The sequence below is a fragment of the Schistocerca piceifrons genome, chromosome 9, assembly GCF_021461385.2.
Source record: "Schistocerca piceifrons isolate TAMUIC-IGC-003096 chromosome 9, iqSchPice1.1, whole genome shotgun sequence".
Lineage (NCBI taxonomy): Eukaryota > Metazoa > Arthropoda > Insecta > Orthoptera > Acrididae > Schistocerca > Schistocerca piceifrons.
The window spans coordinates 44,052,995-44,075,831 of NC_060146.1; the positions used below are offsets into that span (position 1 = coordinate 44,052,995).

Here is a 22,837-nt window from a genome sequence, read left to right on the forward strand (position 1 = left end):
GCTACGTCTTGCCATAGCCCTCAGTGGTTCACAACCTCCTAACAGGCCACCCACCACACCGAACCCAGGGTTATTGTGCGGTTCAGCCCCCCAGTGGCACCCGCCCCCCCCTCTGCCTTTCCCCCTCCACTCGCCTGGGAACGTCTCATACCAGACGAGTGTAACTCCAGATGTTAGATGTTAGCGTGGTAGTGTAACTATGGTGTACGCGTACGAGGAGACAGTGTTTGCACAGCAATCGCCGACGTAGTGTAGCTGAGGCGGAATAAGGGGAACCAGCCCACAAGCGCCGAGGTGGATGGAAAACCGCCGTAAAAACCATCCACAGGCTGGCCGGCACACCGGACCTCTACACCAATCCGCCAGGCGGATTCGTGCCGGGGACCGGCACGCCTTCTCGCTCGGGAAGCAGCGCGTTAGACCGCGTGGCTACCCGGGAGGGCCACCCCTTATTAGTGGACATTAATGTAGAGTGTGCCAATTCTTTTCCTTTATGACTGTTAGATCTCTGCTGTGCACACTTCCAGTGAAGTTTTTGAATATCTGTGGAGGAATGGCAGTCATTTATTCCTCAAGGGCCGCAACTAGTCTGGAGCGAAGTCGACGTTGTAAATCATACTTACAGGTGTTGCGTTGTGTTCAGGCCGAGTCTCAGGGCGGGACAATCCATTCCAGAAATGTTATTGTCTGAAAGCCACTGCTTCACAGTTGCTGCTTTCCGACAGGGAACATTGTCATGGTGATACAGTTTGTGAGCAGTTCCTCTACTGTACGTGGCACACAATGCTCACCCGCCTACGAGATCTGTTAAGGGGAGCCGGAGGTGCCTATGCTGACAATGTTAAAATCACTAAGTCTGACGAACATTTATGAATAAACTACCAAGTAGAAAAATTTGAATTTTTTTTTACATATAGAGTGGTTTAGTATTGCAGTTATGACAAAGGGATTTTGGAGTATCTTTTCTAGTTTCCTTCCAATTATTTTTTTTATTAATGACCCAAATTTTTTTACAAATAATTGCTTTATAATAAAACTGAAATGAAACTACTGAACATATTGCCAAATGGCTGTGTTACAATATAAGTTTGACCACTAGGAGTGCTGTATAAAAATTTCATCTCTCTAGCTTGATGGATTTTGAGAAAATTTTCCTTTTATTCGAAAAATTCTAATTTACGAGAAATGGCTATCAAAGTTTCTCAATACATTCCTGCACTAAAGGATGGATTATCAGGGTCTTCTTCTTCATCCTCCAAAAGCTTCCTCTTCTTTTTTGGCCTGTTGTTCCATCATACTTCATATGCCTTTGTCTTCTTTCTGCTCCTCTTATCCTTTCTCTGTCAATATTTCTTAGTGCTCGTACAGTGTTCTCCCCAGCTGTAAATCCTAATGCCTTCAGAACTTCACACTTCACACTGTTCCCTTGTTTGTAGGTTGCTATTGCATCATAAATGCCAAAGTGCTGTGTTTTTATGCTTACAAACACCCTTTTAGGAATCACTTTCCAAATCAAATTGTTTACGCTCTCATTAGGATTCTGCTTCTTTCCGTGTAGACATTTGTGTAACAATTGTGGCTGTGCTAAGTCATGAAAAATTGGTTTTATTGTTCCCTCCTGATTCTTGTACATATTGCATATTACCCGCTTTACACAAGAAGTATAATACTACCAACAACAGGCGCAACACTGAACTAATTGCCCGTATCTCGTGGTCGTGCGGTAGCGTTCTCGCTTCCCACGCCCGGGTTCCCGGGTTCGATTCCCGGCGGGTCAGGGATTATCTCTGCCTCGTGATGGCTGGGTGTTGTGTGCTGTCCTTAGGTTAGTTAGGTTTAAGTAGTTCTAAGTTCTAGGGGACTGATGACCATAGCTGTTAAGTCCCATAGTGCTCAGAGCCACTGAACTAATTCGAAACGGTAAACAGGAAAGAGACGATGTTCCGCGCTCTTATTCATTATAGTATCGCAACTTGGTATTAGTGTTAATTATCTTTTCCCTACGGTCTTCCTCTTCTTATATACACGGTTACTAAAACGTGGCATCGTAACCAGAACAAAAGTGTACGACAATATTAAATGGAGGAAGATGTTCGGAATTCTGAGGAAAACAGGAGTAAGCTGTAAGGAAATACGGGAAATATTTGTCACAGAAAACAACGTAGCCAACCCTTGCACACTTGCTGTATGCGTAACATAAGGCGCTGTATGCGTAACAGGCCAAGAAAATCCCAAGCAGTTCGCCAGGAAGTCACGAGAGGGTGTTAGATGCATTCAGCGGCCGCCCATTTCCTCTGCAGGCGTGGGGGAAAATGGTAATAACTCCACTTCTAGGGCGAGTAAAACAATAATTCAAAGTTTACATTAAAGAGGAATGTTCCAATTAATTTTCGGTAGCAAAAAAAAATCGTAATTTTTTGGACCACCTCCGGCTCCCCTTAAAAAAATTCCGCAGCTTCGTCCACAAAACTTTTCTACTGCTACCTTTTACTTATTGTGAATGGTCTCCTTTGAAATATTCTCCTCCACAATTGATACAGCGCTCCCAACGCTGTTTCCACTTCCGGAAGCAGTCCTCGTACACCTCTTGCTGGATCGCTCGAAGCGCCATCTGCGAATTTTCTTTTGTCTCGTCCATCGTTGCAAATCCTTTAAAAGGATTTTTCAGCTCTGGAAATAAAAAAAAAATTCCGTGGGACCAGGTCTGGAGAGTACGGAGGACGAGGCAGGACACTGATTTCGTTTTTTGTGCAATAGTCACGCACCAACAGGTATCAATGTTCGGGTCCATTATCCTGATGCAAGAGCAGTGAATTGTCTCGCCACATTGCAAGCTATTTCTTTCTCACATTTTCTCGCAGGCGTCGCCACACGTCCCGACAGTAGCATCGATTAACAGTTTGTCCCTGTGGCACGAATTTACGAGGGCGGTTCAGAAAGTAACCTCCGATTGGTCACAGTGCGGGTTGTGGGGGGAGTAGCGACGCCATCTGTGCGTTCACGCACTCAACAGGTCAGTCGGCATCAAGCCGTGGTCGAGTGAACGTCGTATCTGCGCTAGTTTAGTTTTTGTGGCAGTTTGAAATGTGTGCTGCAATAGAAAACCCCGCCAAATGTGAAGTGCGTGCTGTCATAAGGTTTTTTACAGCCAAAGGATATTCTGCAGCAGCTATTCATCGTGAGCTTTGTGCCATGTACGGACCAAGAGTTATGAGTGAAGGAGTTGTCCGTGAATGGATACGTTTATTTAAAAGTGGACGAGAAAACGTTCATGATGAAGAGAGGAGTGCTAGACCATCATTGGTGACTGACGAACTCGTTCAGACAGTTGATGCAAAAGTTCGTGAAAATCGACGTTTCTCAATGTCGGAGTTGTCTACTGGTTTTCCACAGATTTCTAAGACTCTCTTGTTCGAGATAGTGACAGCAAGATTGGGTTACCGTAAGTTCTGTGCACGATGGGTGCCCAAAATTCTTACCGACCACCACAAAACTCAAAGAATGGCCTCTGCCTTAGACTTTCTGTCACGTTATGAGGACGAAGGAGAACCATTGTTAAACAGAATCGTGACCGGTGACGAAACCTGGATTAAGTACGTGAACCCTGAGACAAAAGAACAATCAAAGATGTGGGCACATTCAAATTCGCCTACCAACCCAAGAAAAGCCTCGCAAGATTTTTCTGCCAGAAAACTGATGGCAACGGTGTTTTGGGATGCCAAAGGGGTGTTGTTGGTTGAATTCATGGAACGTGGTACGACCATTAATCAAGACGTGTACTGTGAAACAATAAAAAAGTTACGACGGGCTATACAGAACAAACGCCGTGGTATGCTGACTTCCGGTATCGTTTTTTTGCACGATAACGCCCGTCCTCACTCTGCTCGCAGAACAACAGCCCTTCTTGAGTCCTTCAAGTGGGACGTTATCAACCATCCACCTTACAGCCCAGACCTGGCGCCAAGTGATTATCACCTCTTCATACATTTGAAGAAATGGCTCGGGTCATAGCGGTTTGATGACGACGAAGAGCTCAAAGATGCCGTCACAGGCTGGCTCCAGGCACAAGCGGGTGATTTTTATGCAGAAGGAATTTCAAAGCTTGTGAAGAGATACGATAAGTGCCTCAATCGCTATGGAGACTATATAGAAAAATAGTGCAAAGGTGTAGTTGTAAGATGTATATATTAAAATATTTTTATTTAACTTGGTGTATTTTTTTAAATCAACCGGAGGTTACTTTCTGAACGGCCCTCGTATAATGAACAAATTCTTCAAAGTCAAAGAAAACTTTCAGCATGGTATTCACATTTGACCTGACGGGCACTTTTTGTCTTGGAGAACCTTTCCCGACTCTTTGTGAAGTCTGAACCTTGGTCTCAATATCATACCCGTAGAACCACATCTCATCACCAGTAGTGATTCTCTTAAAGAACATCTCTTTCTTATTTGTGTGATTCAAAAGTTCTTCACAGATAGCGAGGCGAAGGTCTTTCTGGTCTTGACTCATGAGCCGTGGGACGAACTCGGCGACAACACGATGCGTTCCAAGATGCTGTGTCAGGATTTCATGAGATAATCCAACTGAAATATTACATTCTTCTGCAATCTCTCGGACAATCATTCTTCGATTGGCATGGACAGATTCGTTGACGTTCGTGACATGAGCGTCGAAGGGCGTTCCGAACGAGGGTCATCTTTAACTTTCGTCCGGCCATTTTTAAAGGGTGTGAACTATTCGTAGCACCGAGTAAGGCTTAAGCACTCATGACCGTAGGCTTCCTGCATTATTTTGGTGTTTCTGTGCAAAGGTTTTCTTGAGATTCACGCAGAATTTTGTGCAGACTCGTTGCTCCTCTAACTCTGCCATCTCGAAATCCGCAAACTGTGCGACACAACTTTCTGTTCAGTTCAACATTAACAGACATGCAACAATGAAACCTCTAGGCGCGCAGTCCGGAACCGTGCGACTGCTATGGTCGCAGGTTCGAATCCTGCCTCGGGCAATGATGTGTGTGATGTCCTTAGGTTAGTTAGGTTTAAGTAGTTCTAAGTTCTAGGGGACTGATGACCACAGCAGTTGAGTCCCATAGTGCTCAGAGCCATTTGAACCATTTTTTGAACAATTCCGGCGGTTACGCATTAAAAACAGGCGTGTGCAGGGATGCCGACCATATTTCGCTCCAACAAACCATAGTTGTTGTTGTTGTGGTCTTCAGTACTGAGACTGGTTTGATGCAGCTCTCCATGCTATTCTATCCTGTGCAAGCTTTTTCATCACCCAGTACCTACTGCAACCTTTATCCTTCTGAATCTGTTTAGTGTATTCATCTCTTGGTCTCCCTCTACGATTTTACCCTCCATTCTGCCCTTCAATATTAAAGTGGTGATCCCTTGATGCCTTAGAACATGTCCTACCAACCGATCCCTTCTTCTAGTCAAGTTTTGCCACAAACTCCTCTTCTCCCCAATTATATTCAATACCTTCTCATTAGTTATATGATCTACCCGTCTAATCTTCTGCATTCTTCTGTAGCACCACATTTCGAAAGCTTCTATTCTCTTCTTGTCCAAATTATTTATCGTCCATGTTTCACTTCCATACATGGCTACACTCCATACAAATACTTTCAGAAACGACTTCCTGACATTTAAATCTATAGTCGATGTTAACAAATTTCTCTTCTTCAGAAACGCTTTCCTTGCCATTGCCAGTCGATATTTCATACCCTCTCTACTTCGACCATCATCAGTTATTTTGCTCCCCAAATAGCAAAACTCCTTTACTAATTTAAATGTCTCATTGCCTAGTCTAATTCCCTCAGCATCACCCGACTTAATTCGACTACATTCCATTATATTCGTTTTGCTTTTGTTGATGTTCATCCTATATCCTCCTTTCAAGACATTGTCCATTCCAATCAACTGCTCTTCCAAGTCCTTTGCTGTCACTGACAGAATTACAATGTCATCGGCGAACCTAAAAGTTTTTATTTTTTCTCCATGGATTTTAATACCTACTCCGAATTTTCGTTTGTTTCCTTTACTGCTTGCTAAATAAACAGATTGAATAACATCAGTGATAGCCTACAAACCTATCTCACTCCCTTACCAACCACTGCTTCCCTTTCATGCCCCTCAACTCTTATAACTGCCATCTGGTTTCTGTACAAATTGTAAATAGCCTTTCGCTCCCTGTATTTTACCTTTGCCACCTTCAGAATTTGAAAGAGAGTATTCCAGTCAACCTTGTGAACAGCTTTCTCTAGGTCTACAAATGCTAGAAACATAGGTTTGCCTTTCCCTTAACCCTTCTTCTAAGGTAAATCGTAGGGTCAGTATTGCCTCACGTGTTTCAGCATTTCTACGGAATCCAAACTGATCTTCCCCATGGTCGGCTTCCACCATTTTTCCATTCGTCTGTAAAGAATTCGTGTTAGTATTTTGCAGCTATGACTTATTAAACTGATAGTTCGGTAGTTTTCACATCTGTCAGCACTTGCTTCTTTGGGATTGGAATCATTATATTCTTCTTGAAGTCTGAGGGTATTTCGCCTGCCTCATACATCTTGCTCACCAGATGGTAGAGTTTTGTCAGGACTGGCTCTACCAAGGCTGTCAGTAATTCTAATGGAATGTTGTCTACTCTCGGGGCCTTGTTTCGACTCAGGTATTTCAGTGCTCAGTCAACAACCATTAGCGCGAAGTTACGAATGTTCCAGAATTTTTGAACTGACCTGATACCGTAACACCACAGCCTCCGTACTTGAGTATTGGCAGTACACATGATGGCAGGTAACGTTCTCAAAGCATTCGTCAGCCCAAACCCTCCCACTGGACTATCATAGGGTAGAGCGTGATTCATCACTCCAAATCACTTGTTTCCAGTCATCCACTGTCCAGTGGATCATGTCCGAAGGAACAGGTACGGCTGCAACTACCGCTGCTATGAAAAACATGAAACGTATGCGCAGTTGCGAATGTGAACCACCTCCAGTTGTATAATGGAATGACGACAGTGAAAATTTGTGCCGGAACGGGACACGAACCCGGAATTCCTGCCTTATGCGGGCGGTGTCCTAATCCATTTCGGCTATCTAAGCACGACTCACGGTCCGACCACTCCCGTAATGCGGGAAGTCCGAGTTTGAGTCGTGGACTGGCACACTTTTTCATTCCAGTGTACAGCTGGAAGTGGTTCATCTTCGCTACTGCGAATACATTTCATGACGAAGATCTGTTGTTCAGAGGTAGCTGGTCGACACTTTTACCCCACGCTTTTTAACTCCTTATTCCAGCTAGACTGCTGGTAGTGCGGCAGAACTCACGAGTGATTCCTTCTGCTGTTTTCATGCGACTTCTTGCAACCGTCCTTCGAAACGCTCGACGGTCCCTGTCCGTGATCACATGAGCTCTACCTGGTCTCAGTTTAGCTGTGGTCGTTCCTTCACATTTCCACTTCACAATCACATCAGCAAGAGTCGACCTGGGCAGCTATAGATGGGCTGAAGTGGTCCTCATGGACATATTACTCAGGTGACATCCAAAAACTAAAACACATTCAAAGTCACTAAGCTCTCCTGACCAACCCTTTACCAAGGTTTTGGTGATTTCCGTAAATCGCTACCGGCAAATGTCGGGATGGTTCCTTTGAAAGGTTACGACCGACTTCCTTCCCTAGTCTGAAGGTACCGATGACCTCGCTCTTTCCTCCCCTCCCCCAAATCAACCAACCAACCCATTCTGTTGTTGTTACAAGTGTAATGTGCTGCGAATACATAGAAATATAGATCCCTTATCATTTAGCTACAAAATAGCAGGTCAGCAACTGGAAGCAGTTAATTCCATAAATTATCTGGGAGTACACTTTAGGAGTGATTTAAAATGGAATGATCATATAAAGTTGATCGTCGGTAAAGCAGGTGCCAGACTAAGATTCATTGGAAGAATCCTAAGGAAATGCAATCCGAAAACAAAGGAAGTATGTTACAGTACGCTTGTTCGCCCACTGCTTGAATACTGCTCAGCACTGTGGGATCCGTACCAGATAGGGTTGACAGAAGAGATAGAGAAGATCCAACGAAGAGCAGCGCGCTTCGTTACAGGATCATTTAGTAATCGCGAAAGCGTTACGGAGATGATAGATAAACTCCAGTGGAAGACTCTGCAGGAGAGACGCTTAGTAGCTCGGAACGGGCTTTTGTTGAAGTTTTGAGAACATACCTTCACCGCGGAGTCAAGCAGTATATTGCTCCCTCCTACGTATATCTCGCGAAGAGACCATGCGGATAAAATCAAAGAGATTAGAGCACACACAGAAGTATACCGACAATCCTTCTTTCCACGAACAATACGAGACTGGAATAGAAGTGAGAACCGATAGAGGTACTCAGGGTACCCTCCGCCACACACCGTCAGGTGGCTTGCGGAGTATGGATGTAGATGTAGATGTATTGATTCTCTACTGGGAGCACAATATTTCTTCCCTCCTTTTATGCTAGCGGGGCCACCTGTCGTGACATCTAGTGGCCAAATGCGCATTACTTTGGGGTGTACGAATACTTTATATCACGTAGTGTTTATTTTGATAATGGAACACGCTGATAGCTAGAGATGCAGATGCTGATTTACTCACGTTTCCATATCCGATGAAGAACATTTGGTTATGAGTGAAGTTCTGGAATCCAGGCAGCACGCCATCCTCATTACGGTTGCGTATGAGGTACAGCTGGTAGGCTACGAACGCCTCCAGCAGGCCCCCATTGTCTGCGATGTTCTCGTCCAGCGTCTGCTCTCCATCAACCTGCCAACAGTCACCGACACATCAAAAAATCAACGTTTCTTCCTGTTGTTTTATGTATGATATGGTACAATAGCGTATCCAAAGTTGTGACCTCTAGGACAGGAATAGCTCATATTAATGATGAGCACGTAATAAGACGGATGGTGATGCTTTGCACAATTTCATGGGTCAGTGTAGTCCGTTGTGCTCCAGCCAAGGGCGTTATTCCATCACATCTGTCTGCAGCATATGCTTCGGGGCGCATGCAGAATAATTACCGTTGTTTTCATGTTAGGTTACAAGTGATGAGGATACTTAGCTACTGTACTGGCCACTATGGGTGCCAGAAAGCAAAAAGGCAATTAATACATTGTGAAACGATAGTTTTTGGACGATATAAATTGTACTAGAGAGAGTCAGAAGTAGAAGGAATGACCCAATATGGCACTTACCCCAGCTTAGTCTGTTACCGGGGTAGGCAACAGCTGGTTCATGTGGAGTGAGACAGACAAAAAGAACTGATGGGCGGGACGTAATTATACTCTGTCAGTCCCCATATGCAACCCATCATACACCCTTCTTCTTACTTGCACATTACAGCAGTATCTGCTATCTGTGTTACATGCTGAGCTTTTGTTCAAATTGATACTGAATTGATGTATTTGTCTGTTTAGTGAGGCAGTTCACTTTGTAACGATCATTTACTTCTGCAGTTGGTGGGTGGGGGGTTGGTAGTAGAGGGTAGTTGTCCCCTCCCCCCGCCCCGCACCTATCCCAACTGGATATGCTCTTGGTATGACACTCACAATGGGCACACAAAATAAAAGTGGTTCTCAAAACATACCTTAACACATATGAGTATAAGCCAGTATGATTTCTGTAACGATAATGTTGACTGAACTTTAAAACTTGCAAGGTAAAATCTATTTCTAAAGTCTTTATGTTTGAATGTAAGTCACAAGAGTATCAGCCAGTATGATTTCTGTAACGATAATCTTGTCTGAACTTTAAAACTTGCAAGGTAAAATCTATTTCTAAAGTCTTTACGTTTGAACGTAAGTCACTGACGTCACTAAGCAGCGTAATTTGAAAAGGCAATAAACCTCTACTGTCATCAGATGGCAACCTGTTTAAACACGATCAGATGAAACCATGTGCTTCCAGAGGCCGTTCCAAGTCTCAGGCATTTATGATATCTACGTGCTGGCATAAGCTGGCGCCAGCCCACCATGCGGCAAAGTGGTTGCGAGACGATAGACAGAGGCCAACAACAGACTCACAGGAAACGCGCCGCCAACGCCCTCTCGGCTGGCAGTATTTAGGATCGCCACCACGGACCCGAGGGCGAGTCTGTTCGAGTCTGTCGCAACCGAGTTAATTGCAGTGTCATCAGTCGTGGCTCCGCCACTAACAGAGACAGGCAGCACAAAGCAGGCATAATTGCCTAGTGGACTTTACACTTCATCACCACTGAGATTAATGAGGACTATACATAAGAACTTGTACCAAAACTAATATCTTTAGTTAAGTAAACAGTTTGTGTTACAGAAAGAGGAAACTGGTCACCAAACAAAAACCTCTCCTTGCTTCATCATTGTACAGGTCTACAGAGACAACGAGATGACATAAAAGTTTATAAGCAGACTAAAAATATGTACCAAGACCGGATTCGAACCCAGTTGTCCTGCTTAGGAGACAGATGCGCTAACTATACGCCACTGTGCCACAGTGGCTTGCCACAGACTACCCTAGGGTGCCTCCCTCCCCATTTATGTCTCAGCTCACTTGGTATTCCTCCCAGGATAGTCCATGCAGTTGTGCGTAGGGTGGCAAATTGGTTTACTCATCTGCCTAGCGAGCAGGAGAGCTGGATTCGAATCCTGGCATTGCTACAAATTTTCAATCGTCGCTTCAGTCTGGATATATACATCACTGATGCTTGACACTTGAAAAGTTCTCTCTTCAAGTGATAAAGCAACTAGGTCTGGGCTTCAGGCAGGCTCTCCCTTTTCATTCCTTGCAGAGGTGCCATTCCAATGCAGTTGGAGTGCCTATGCAACGCGGTTCGAGTTGAGGGTGAACACGAAGTGGATTGAGTCATGAATGGGAATTTGCGTTGAAGAGGTACGTGTGCTAGGGTAGTCTGTGCCGGTGTGCAAAGCCATGTGCCAGTGTGGCGTAGAAGATAGCGCATCTGCACATTGCGCAGGAGACCCGGGTTCTAATCCCAGCCGTGGTAAAAAAAATTCATTTGTCTCTTTTGTCTTCATATGGAAATGTTTAAACGCAAATTTACGTGCCATCTTTACTTGTATAGCAGGCAAATAAACCTGTGTCTAACGGTTTTGGAAGGATAAAAAAGCAAAGGCAAAGCTCCGGGTATTGACGCTCATGGGCCAATAGGGGCCGACCGACCGCCGTGTCGTCCTCTGGCAATGTTCTCACTGGATGCAGTATACAGGGGCTTGTGGCCAGCACACGGCTCTCTCGGCCGTTCTATTCCCTGGAGCTGCTATTTCTCACTCAAGCACCTCCTCGAACGGCTCCACAAGGCTGAGTGCATCTTGTTGCAGTCCTCCCACCTAGGAGAAATCTCTGGCGGTATCGTGAGCCGAATCCTGGGCCTACTCATAACAGCCAAATATGCTGCCCACCGAGCTAGGAAGGTGGATTTCAAAGTACACTATAATATTTCTGGCTTAGTCAGCCATCATATTTGTCTCCAATAAGCTGTTCCCAGAGCAGTGGAGATGCAAGAAGTATATACGAGCTGCATTCAAGTTATAAGGCCTCCCATTTTTTTTCTCCGGACTGGAAAGAGAAAGAAACATGCGCATTGTTTTAAAATGAGGCCGCGTTCATTGTCAATACGTCCCAGAGATGGCAGCACCGTACGGCACATGGAATTTTACCGCCAGCGGCGAGAATGAGAACTGTTTTAAATACTTAAAATGGCGACGTTTTCCTTAGTTGAACAGCGTGCAATCATTCGTTTTCTGAATTTGTGTGGTGTGAAACCAATTGAAATTCATCGACAGTTGAAGGAGACATGTGGTGATGGAGTTATGGATGTGTCGAAAGTGCGTTCGTGGGTGTGACAGTTTAATGAAGGCAGAACATCGTGTGATAACAAACCGAAACAACCTCGGGCTCGCACCAGCCGGTCTGAGGACATGATCGAGAAAGTGGAGAGAATTATTTTGGGGGATCGCCGAATGACTGTTGAACAGATCGCCTATAGAGTTGGCATTTCTGCGGGTTCTGTGCACACAATCCCGTATGACGACCTGAAAATGCGAAAAGTGTCATCCAGGTGGGTGCCACGAATGCTGACGGACGACCACACGGCTGCCCGTGTGGCATGTTGCCAAGCAATGTTGACGCGCAACGACAGCACGAATGGGACTTTCTTTTCGTCGGTTGTGACAATGGATGAGACGTGGATGCCATTTTTCAATCCAGAAACAAAGCGCCAGTCAGCCCAATGGAAGCACACAGATTCACCGCCACCAAAATAATTTCGGGTAACCGCCAGTGTTGAAAAAATGATGGAGTCCACGTTCTGGGACAGCGAGGGCGTAATCCTTACCCATTGCGTTCCAAAGGGCACTACGGTAGCAGGTGCATCCTACGAAAATGTTTTGAAGAACAAATTCCTTCCTGCACTGCAACAAAAACGTCCAGGAAGGGCTGCGCGTGTGCCGTTTCACCAAGACAACGCACCCGCACATCGAGCTAACGTTACGCAACAGTTTCTTCGTGATAACAACTTTGAAGTGATTGCTCATGCTCCCTACTCACCTGACCTGGCTCCTAGTGACTTTTGGCTTTTTCCAACAATGAAAGACACTCTCCGTGGCCGCACGTTCACCAGCCGTGCTGCTATTGCCTCAGCGATTTTCCAGTGGTCAAAACAGACTCCTAAAGACGTCTTCGCCGCTGCCATGGAATCATGGCGTCAGCGTTGTGAAAAATGTGTACGTCTGCAGGGCGATTACGCGAGAAGTAACGCCAGTTTCATCGATTTCGGGTGAGTAGTTCATCAGAAAAAAAATCGGAGGCCTTAGAACTTGAATGCACCTCGTAGATGACGAAATGTGGTGTGAGGTACCTGTGACAGATGTTAGATTCGGTACCATTCCCGTGAGAAAGACCGCCTGCGTAATGCTACTGCTGTATGATTGGCTGCTCGGGACATCAACTTGAAGACAGCAGGTTAGTGAACTATAACAGAACCTTCCTATTCCACACAGTGCAGTGGAAACAACTAGGCGCCTCTCGTGTACTGCACGCACGGAACAAATGTGCTCAGTGGCACGTCATCTGCAGTAATGCAGAGAAGGTAAAGAAGGATGATTGTTCAACCTCGGTGTAGAAAGAGGACGTCTCCATACTCCTTTAATGCGTCGATACTCGCGAAGAGCAGTAGAACTATTGCTGTTTTTTTTTTTTTTAATATAAAACAGCTTTACTCACCAAGTCCAGACCCGTGTTGACCGTCTGGAACTGTATTCACACTGATGCTTGTGTTATCGACCCTACGTCACCGTATCAGTACTGGCGCCTAACGGCTTGTCATCGAACTAACACGTAACGACGCAAATCCTGCAGCGCTCAGTCTGAACATAATACCTGTAAAGTTGGGTACCCATACGACAAAAAGTTTCCCTCCTGCACTGGACCAGGTAGCGAAAGTTTATGACCACCCTTCACATTTCCATTGGCGTATGATGGCAGTCGTAAGCATGGCTAAAACATGATTACTTCTTGCTATGTTGACTAGGACTCAAGTTACGGTAAAGGAAATAAACGTATTTTGCAGTTCCTATTGACACGTTCCTTTCGCTGTGATTACCCTAGCCAGTTGATCAACACAAGTGTTTTCATATGTTTCACTGTACCAAAGCTTATCCAGTTCATAATCCTCCAATCTAACATTCGAATTACAGATCTTTGTAACTTCACGGACGCCCTTTTAAAAATGCCGAGAGCGATTGTAACCACTGGAAGTATTCCAAAACTATTACGTAAAATGAAAACTCCTTCGTAATAGAAGTTGGTTCTGAAGTAACGTAACAGACACTTTCGACAACTACATACAATTACCCGACCCTTCCATATCGATCTTTTCACTTTGTAATGACTCTATCAGCTTTCTTCGTGTGGTACAAGTTTTTGTATTTGGTTTCTCTTTTAGAAATAGTCCCTCACTTGTGACGGAACGTCACATAAATTGACATTTCGAGAAAAATTAAAAGGGTTTTTTGTGTGTTAAAAACAGTGACGTGTGAACTATAAATTATTGAAAGACTGCGTCCGTGTGCGCGATGAATATCAACTATTAAAAAAGTATAGTTTACTATCTGTAACGCTCGCAAACAGCGATCCGTTTAACAGCCTTTTGTTTTAGTATCTGTGTAATGTAGATGAAGAAGAACAGAGATAATTTTTTTGGGTTAGACTTTTTTTCCTAGTCTGTTTCGTCTAGCGGAAGGCCGCCATTGTATCACAGTCTGATATTTAATGTAAGTCTGCCTGTAAGTTATCAGAATGTATGTCAAACTGTTATTAAAAGTGTTGGTTATTGAGGTAGTGAGCACCTCCCATAATAGCCACCATTAACTGTAATTAATACCTCTATTTCAGAACTTCGTATTGCGGGGAGCTCTCTTTCCCTAGCAGCATTTGGTCGGCCATTACGCTGATGATATTTTTTAGTTAGAAATTCAGTCTGTAATATTAAATGTAAATGCGGGAGACTTCTCTATTTTGATCTTTTAATAGTTTCAAAGCTAGTAAAGTAAAGACAAATTCCATTCTTTAATGTTTTCGTACTGAATGAGTTCAATATGTTTAAGATTGGCTGCTTAACGACAGATGAGATTCTCCTCAGCTTTTGTCTTGCAGATAACAAATAGTAAATACAGAAAAATATATCGTTTAATAAGCATAAAAAATATCTCAGTTTCTTTGTGGAAGTTAATACGTAAATGACCAGTAGCCCCTGACAACCAAATTAGTTATTACAGTTTGTGTGATGTCCTTAGGTTGGTTAGGTTTAAGTAGTTCTAAGTTCTAGGGGACTTATGACCATAGATGTTAAGTCCCATAGTGCTCAGAGCTATTATTACGGTTTGTGTAAAAGCACACACATTTTCTCTCCCTAATAGCAGCGCTCACGCGAACTATCTGTTAGAAGGCGGTGAGTCGCGCGCTGTGTATGAAATATTATTTCGTGCGTACTTCGGAATAACCGATGTACGTACGTATGTTATCGTGGTACTAGGTTATTTCAGAGTCTCATGCTTGTCCACAATATTTAACAGAGAAAATAATATTGCAGTACGGAGTAAATAATATTGCAGTATTCAGTATTTATTTTTTTGATTAATCACTGCATGTATAGAATTTAACAAAACTCTCAATCCCGAGTATCGCGCTATACTTTATTAATATGTGTCGGGGGTCAGTACAACCTATTACTATTAGGTTTTGTGGCGAATAACTTCCGTCAACTAACCCTGCACACTTGATATGAGAGCACTACTCATCTTCATTTTAACGCCGTATTTAGAAAAGCGTATTGAATCAATTTGCCAGAAGCTGGGTGCGCTTTGAATGCTCATCAGATGCCTGGTAGGTATGCAGATTAGATTTACAGTTATGACTCCAGATCAAATAACATGATAGATCACTTCCATGAAGTTAATAGGCTATCTGAAATATCAACTACCGTACACAAAACAAACTTATTTGATAAGATCATGAATTCGCCAGGGGCCTCGAGTATTGCTTATCGCTACAAGACCTGGGAATTTCAGTTGAATAATTTACTTTAATGGTTGCTGAATGATAGTATTTGATCTGGTACACGTTACTAAAACAATATGCAATTTAGTCCGAACACATCAACGTCAAGATTACAGACAACTTGAGAATGAATTTTAAGTAAATAAAATAAAACAGCGATCGAAAAATTAATGGTTATTAGGTTTGTCATCAGCGTGATGCTGGACAAATACGGTTGATATCGTGCCCACGTGCATAAAGTACACAACTCAACATACATTTTCTACCATGCCTGTAAAACTGTCTAAAATCAGTAGAGAATGAATCTGAAAAGAGCACATGACAAGTCAATGAGTAAAGGAAGGAACGGAAAGAATCGCAATCGGACGGGTGAACTTGAGTGAATTAACTAAATACCTAAACGAAACACGAGTAGCTACGGAGAAAGATCCTCTTTGAAACAGGGATTAGATGCAGAGTACACGCAGACTAGTGCGTGAAGCGCGTAGATCAAATTATGGAAACTGAAAGTGAAAATGTGGGAATGAACTCCTCTCCCTTCATTATACCATGGTCACCGAAGTCGGGAATCTTCACGCGACTGTGGTTGAGCTGACTCCACGCGAGTCACCGTGCGAATTGCTGTAGCGGCTGCTGATCACTGCCGGCATAGCCAGATGTGGTGATCGTGAGTGGAGAATCTCCTGATAACCGATCACAGATGCCGATAAGTTCAAACTAGAACTTCGAAAACTTGGCAGAAAGCTGAAGCCAAGAAAAATATCGTGCAAACGCGAAATCTGAAAAGTATGAACATCCAAATGAGAATCCGAAATAGAGTCCCTGCCTAAATTTTGATTGCCTTCTTTCATACAGCGGAAAGGCACCCGGTACAGTATTCTTAGCCAGTTCCAGAAATAACTGTCAGTCTCAATAAAATTCCCAACAGCCGTGTAATTTAAGATGCTATTTCATTTTATTTTGAAGGCTACCAGTTTCAGGATTTCACTATGCCATCTTCAGGTCCCATATGCATAGTGAAATGCCGAAACTGATAGCTTTCAAAATAAAATAAAATAACATGTTAAGTTACACGGCTGTTGGGAGTTTTATTTACGTTGACAGTTAATTAACCAGCCGATGTCCCCTGTCCATGATGGACCAACATAGTCCCAGAAATGGTGAAATTGCTCCTCCAATGAGGTGTCTGGAAGTCTGTTCAACACCGCCGATCATCAAGTGGAAGGTGTATCTATCAGTGAGCTTTGTTTTTATGGCACCCAAGATCGAGAAACGCCCCGTTCCCACGGTCAGACTCGTTTGTCGGAAATCTTGGAAATTTTGTAGAGCATGTCAGAGGATTCTCAGGGAGAAGGGAGAGTCTGGAAATTTCGCAGAATCGTGTGCCAACATTTACATAACTTTTGGAAACGGCGTCTGGAGTCCGAATTACAGTGGGGTGACGGCAACTGGAAAGCTGAGAACCCCACCAAAAGTTTGTCAACAGGCGTAGTTCTCACTCTTTCCACTACTGGTTTCCCATTTTGCTACAGAGAATTCCAGTCATCCATTCTACCACCCATTGTTTGAGGTACCTTCAAGATAATTCCTGAAAGGGTTGCTCGGCTGCCCGTGCGGTTCGCCAACTGCTCTTTTAGTGACTGACAGCTCCTCAAGAACCTGAGAAACGTTCCGTCTTTTTGTCCACAGCGAAGAGGACTTTCCGTGACGAAAACCGGTCACATTAAGACAGAAACTACTATAAAAATTAAATGTTACATTTAGTATCGAGATATGGGTTATTAACATTACTACGAGCTACATCCTAACCACTCATGTAATCAGCGTGCAAAACAAGTCAGAAGTTGGCATAAAAAAAAGAAAAGGGAAAGTAAATGAAACAAGAGACTCTCAGATGTAAATTCATTATGTGAGTAGAAGGCTTGAAACATGCGGCCCCTTCACAGATTAAGTTATTTAGTAAGTTAGTTACATGTTCCATAGATCAAGTAAAGTATTATTTTATCGAAATTACGTGAACGACGAGTCACTATACAGTATACGCATACATGATTAGCCGAGCGGTTCTAGGCGCTACAGTCTGGAACCGCGCGACCGCTACGGTCGCAGTTTCGAATCCCACCTCTGGCATGGATGTGTGTGATGTCCTTAGGTTAGTTAGGTTTAAGTAGTTCTAAGTTCTGGGGGACTGATGACCTCAGATGTTAAGTGCCATGGTGCTCAGAGCCATTTGAACCATACATGATTAGTGTTAACATTAATGAACACATTTTCAGTCCTACCCATGCAGCTTCTCGTAATTGTTTTCTGGCTACCAGTTTCCAAGGAGAAATTCTTCAATGTAATATGAACAGTCCAGGAGCAATGATTTTAAATTAGATTAAAAAGTTGCTTTGCTACGTGTCACTGATTTTATGTTATTTGGAAAATGAGTAAAAAGTTTTGTTGCTACATATTGAACTCCTCTCTGAGCCACTGACAGCTTGAACAGTGGGTAATAAAGTTCATTTGTCCTAGTGTTGTAGGTATGTACATCACTGTTATTCTCGAATTGTGATGGATTGTTAATGACAAAATTTGTTCCCGAATATATGTATTGTGATAGCGTAGTTAAATTGCCTAGCTTCTTGAAGAGGTACCTACATGAGGTCCATGGGTTAACATCACATATTATTAACACTGTTCACTTTTGTGCAATCAATACTTTCTTTCGTAGTGATGAGTTAGCACAGATAATTATATCGTACGACATTACTGAGTGGAAATATGCAAAAGATGTCAGGAGATTGATACGTTTATTTCCAAGATTAGCAGTCATACGAAGAGCAAAAGCAGCTGAACTTAACTGTTTCTTCCAGTTAAAGTTTTCATCAATATGTACACCCAAAAATTTGGAGCATTCCACCCTACTTATTGGCTTCTTCTCACGTGCTACATCAATTCTTGGCACGACTCTAGTTGTTGCATGGAACTGACTGTAGTATGTTTTTTCAAAATTTATAGAGATTCCATTGTCAGGGAACCACATAATAAATATTTGGAAAATATTTACCAGCTTTTATACTACTTTCTCTCTAATGGGATTTATTATAATAATAGTATTGTCTGCAAAAGTACCAATTTTGCTTGTTGAATTTTAAGTGGAAGGTCATTCACATATATAAGGAATAGGAGTAGACCTAAAATTGAACCCTGTGCGACTCATTTATGATTTTTTCCCCCACCCGGTTATTAAAATTTTCTACCTTTCCGACACTGAACTGTTCAGCCCAACCTTTTGCATTCTGTTTGTTAAGTATGAATCAGACTAGATGTGTGTAAAGCTATCAGTTCCACAAAAATTGAGTTTTCCTAAGAGACTAAGACGATTACACAATCAAACGTCTTGAAAAGATGACAACTGGCAATGTATCATTACTTAAGGTTTGTACTATTTGTTGAGTGCATGTATAAATAACATTCTTAGTCGAGTATCGTTTCTAGTATCCAAACTGTTTTCTCAATTGAAGCATGAAGTCAAAATACCTCGATTCTGGTAAGTAACTTTACTTGTAATCATTGACAACTTTTGAACTATTTCGCCTAATCAAGATACAATTTCAGTTTTTTAATTTTGAGTTTTTTTACAACAATCACAATAACTTTCGGTTACATTTTTACTTTACAGTGACTTTTATTTTTCATATTTTTAGTCCTTCCACACCCTTTCGATCTTTGTGCAATTATCTATATTTAGTTCACAAAAACTGTAGAACTCAAAAAAATGGTGGTTTGTGATAACTGAAGGATAAATCACCAAGTTTATTTGCATATCTTTGTTGCAGGTGAAGCTGAGTAGAAAATACTATAGCCATTGTCGTTGTAAAATGGCGTCACGCGAAGAGAAAGTGCAGTGAGTTTTGTGGCATCACGAGACAAAATCTGCATCTATTGTGAAGCGAAATTTTCGAAGACAATACGGAAGAGAAGCGCCTGATGGAGTATTTGTGCCTGGTACATGAAGTTTAAATACACCGGCAGTGTGTTGCATCTCCTGCGAACAGGGCTGCGTTCAGTCAGGGGGGTATGAAGTGTCGGAGATGTTCAACAGGTGTTTTTACGAAGCCCTTCCAAATCTACTCGGTATGCACCTCGTGAATTAGCGAGTTCTAGGACGACGGTGCAAAGAATTCTACACAACGGATTGACCGTGCATGCATGTAGGGTCCAGACAAGTATGGAACTTGTCGAGCAGTTTTTGCGATTGATATGTTGGCACCAGTCGACACTAGCAATAAGCATCTTCAACGAAATTGTTTTTCAGATGTGGCTACTTTCCATGCATAAGGCAAAGTTAACAGGGACACTGAGAGGATATGGTATTCGGAAATTCCACTTGTTGCCTTAGATCAGGTTACGGATTCCCCTAAAAAGAATGTGTGATGCGGTTAAATGCATGACAGAGTAAGTAGCCATTTCTTTGGTCGGAGATCGGTAACAGCTAACATCTATTTGGATAGGATACGTCAGATTGCGGACCCACAACAAAGAGACTTGCAGCCTGAAGTGATTTTCCAACAAGTGTGAGCACTGCCTCATTGGGGATTGCAGCTTTGAAATTTTCTTGATGAAGCACTTTCTGATAGGTGGCTTGCGCATGACGGTCGCACTGCCTGCCCTGCGAGATCACCAGACATAATACCTTTAGATTTCTTCTTGTGGGGCTACGTAAAGGACAAGGTTTAAGCTACCTGATTTGGAAACATGAGGAAGAGGATAACAGATGCTGTTGCTGCTGTTACACAAGGGATGTTGTCCAACTTATGGAGTGAGAACTAAAATCGATTATACAATCTTAGAGCAACAAACGGCACACATGTTGTGCTTTAATGGTATCATAGCAAAAGCTTGGTGATTTATTCTTCATTTGTCACATACCACAAACTTGTAAGTTATACAGCTCTTGTAAAATAAATGTCGCTAATTGTACAAGGACTTCAGTTCTGTCCTCAATTATAAACATGGCTTACATGCGAGCAAAACAAGCAGTCTGTCAGTTAGCTATATTGAGTTATCCACATAACTGGCCATCAACATAACTTAAAATTATATGTAACTTAATTTCATTCTTCAGACACGTCGTAATTCTGACGTATGTCTTGCTTGAGGCCATGGCAATGATGTCACAAGTCACATGAAAAAAAAAAAAGTCTGAGTTGACGGTGGGCAGTTTCGTGGACAGTTTTGAAGAATGCCGAGTTAATTAGGCTTGATATCCTCCAACATCTATTTTTCAAAATAACACATTGGCAACAATCACTGAGCCAGGTGCGAGATGGTTCGGGTTTTGCTCTGAGCAACAATAAACAAGTATTACTTGAATTTTTGTTTATTATTTACGAAGATAAATCACCTAAAACTTTGGACAACTGTTAACCACTTCTTTTTCTTTTTCCTGGCCTTCATCATGCTTCTACGCTGGGCCAGCATGTTTTTTATGGCTTTGGCTGGTTGATTGTGCCAGGTGCCTTTCCTGTCGTCACCCCTTTGACTCCAAGCGACGAAATTTGTGTACGCCAACAGTCTAATTCTAGCGTTATCCTACCTGGAAGCCTACGAACATGCCAATGAATCGTGTAATTGAGGTGAGACCTGTGTCCAGCCAAATATTCGCCTAGTCGCAAATAGGAAAACGCCTAAAATCCACACCCAGGCTGGCCAGAACAACGGCCCTCGCCGTGAATTAGCCGCCCAGATGTCATTTGGGAAGTTGCATGCCGCCAAGCGTAGCTATCTGGGCGAATCGGCGGATAACGACCAGAAGATACCGACACGGTTTATTCACATTAATGTGACCACCGCCAATGTTCGATGTCAGAGTGCAATAACCAAGTGCAATAACCACCCACTGACTGCAGGTGGCTGCACTAGCATTGGGGGGTGGGGGGGTGGGGGGTGGGGGGGGTACACAAAGCATGCCAAGGCGACACGGACAACAGTGTAGCCGTTGTATTACAAAAATGGAGCGATTTACCCGACGTCCAAAAGGGCATAGCCATTGCCTTTTGTACCAAGGGTGGAACCATTTCTGAAAGTGAAAAGTTTGTGAACTGTTCATATGCCACGGTGATTAAAGTGTATTGTGCAATGCGAAAATGGGTCTATCCAGTTCTGGCACTGCGGGCAACTGCAGTACACTGCAGACCGTAGATGACAGGATGGGGCTGATGGCTGTGGAGATGTGTATGGGCGAATTGACGTGCAACTATTGAACAGCTGACCGTCCAGATGAATCAAGGACTACCAGCAGCGTCTCCTCAACAACTGTTCAGCAAGCGTTGCTGGACATGGGCTCCCACAGAAGGCACTTGGTTCGTGCATCCATGCTGACTGCTGTACTTCACCATAGATGGTTGGAGTATGCAAATATGCACACCCTTGCCACAACAGAACGTCTACTGGGTGGCGACAGGTGGCCTTTCCAGATGAATCAGGTTTAGGCTCCTTCCAACTGACAGAAAACACCCTGCAACAAACATTGGAAGGGTCCAGGCTGGAGGAGAGAGCATTACGATATGGGGAATATTTTCGTTGCATTCCCTGGATGATCTCGTTCTCTGGAAGGTACAGTGTATCAACACAGATATGCATCTGACCTCGCAGACCATGTTCACCCCCATATTCAGTTTGTTTTTCCTCAACATGGTGGCATCTACCAGAAGGACAGTTCAAGTCACACAGCTCAAAGTGCACGCGCATGATTCGAAGAGCATCAGGATGAGTCACCATACTCCCTTGGCCACCAAAGTCACCAAACTACGACCCAGCCGAGAATGCGGGGGACCAACTCAGATGTGCTGTTCGCGTCGTGGACCCTCAACCGAGAAACTCATCGCAGCTGGCGACAGCAATGGAGTCAGCGTGGCTCCACACCCCAGTCGATATCTTCCAGAAACTCACTGACTCTTCATGCACGGGGTCCCGGGTTCGATTCCCAGTGGGGTCAGGGATTTTCACCTGCCTCGAGATGACTGGGTGTTTGTGTTGTCCTCATCATTTCATCACCATTCAAGCAAGTGGCGAGATTGAACTGAACAAAGGTTGGGAATTTGTACAGGCGTGGATAACCGCGCAGTTGAGCGCCTCACAGTCCAAACATCATCATCATCATCATCATCATCATCTCTTCCTGCACGTCTTGCAGAGGTCCGTGCTACAACTGGTGGTTATTCAGGCTTTTGGGAGGTGGTCACATTAACGTGACTT

At 43.4% G+C, this 22,837-nt stretch overlaps 1 protein-coding gene across 1 annotated transcript in view; it reads right to left on the reverse strand.

Annotated features, from left to right (window-relative positions):
• LOC124716682 (endothelin-converting enzyme homolog) overlaps positions 1-22,837 on the reverse strand; it is a 330,992-nt gene that overhangs the window by 16,401 nt on the left and 291,754 nt on the right. The window contains exon 8 of the mRNA XM_047243221.1: positions 8,636-8,803. Coding sequence (XP_047099177.1) covers positions 8,636-8,803 — 168 coding nt within the window. The remainder of the gene's footprint in view (positions 1-8,635; positions 8,804-22,837) is intronic.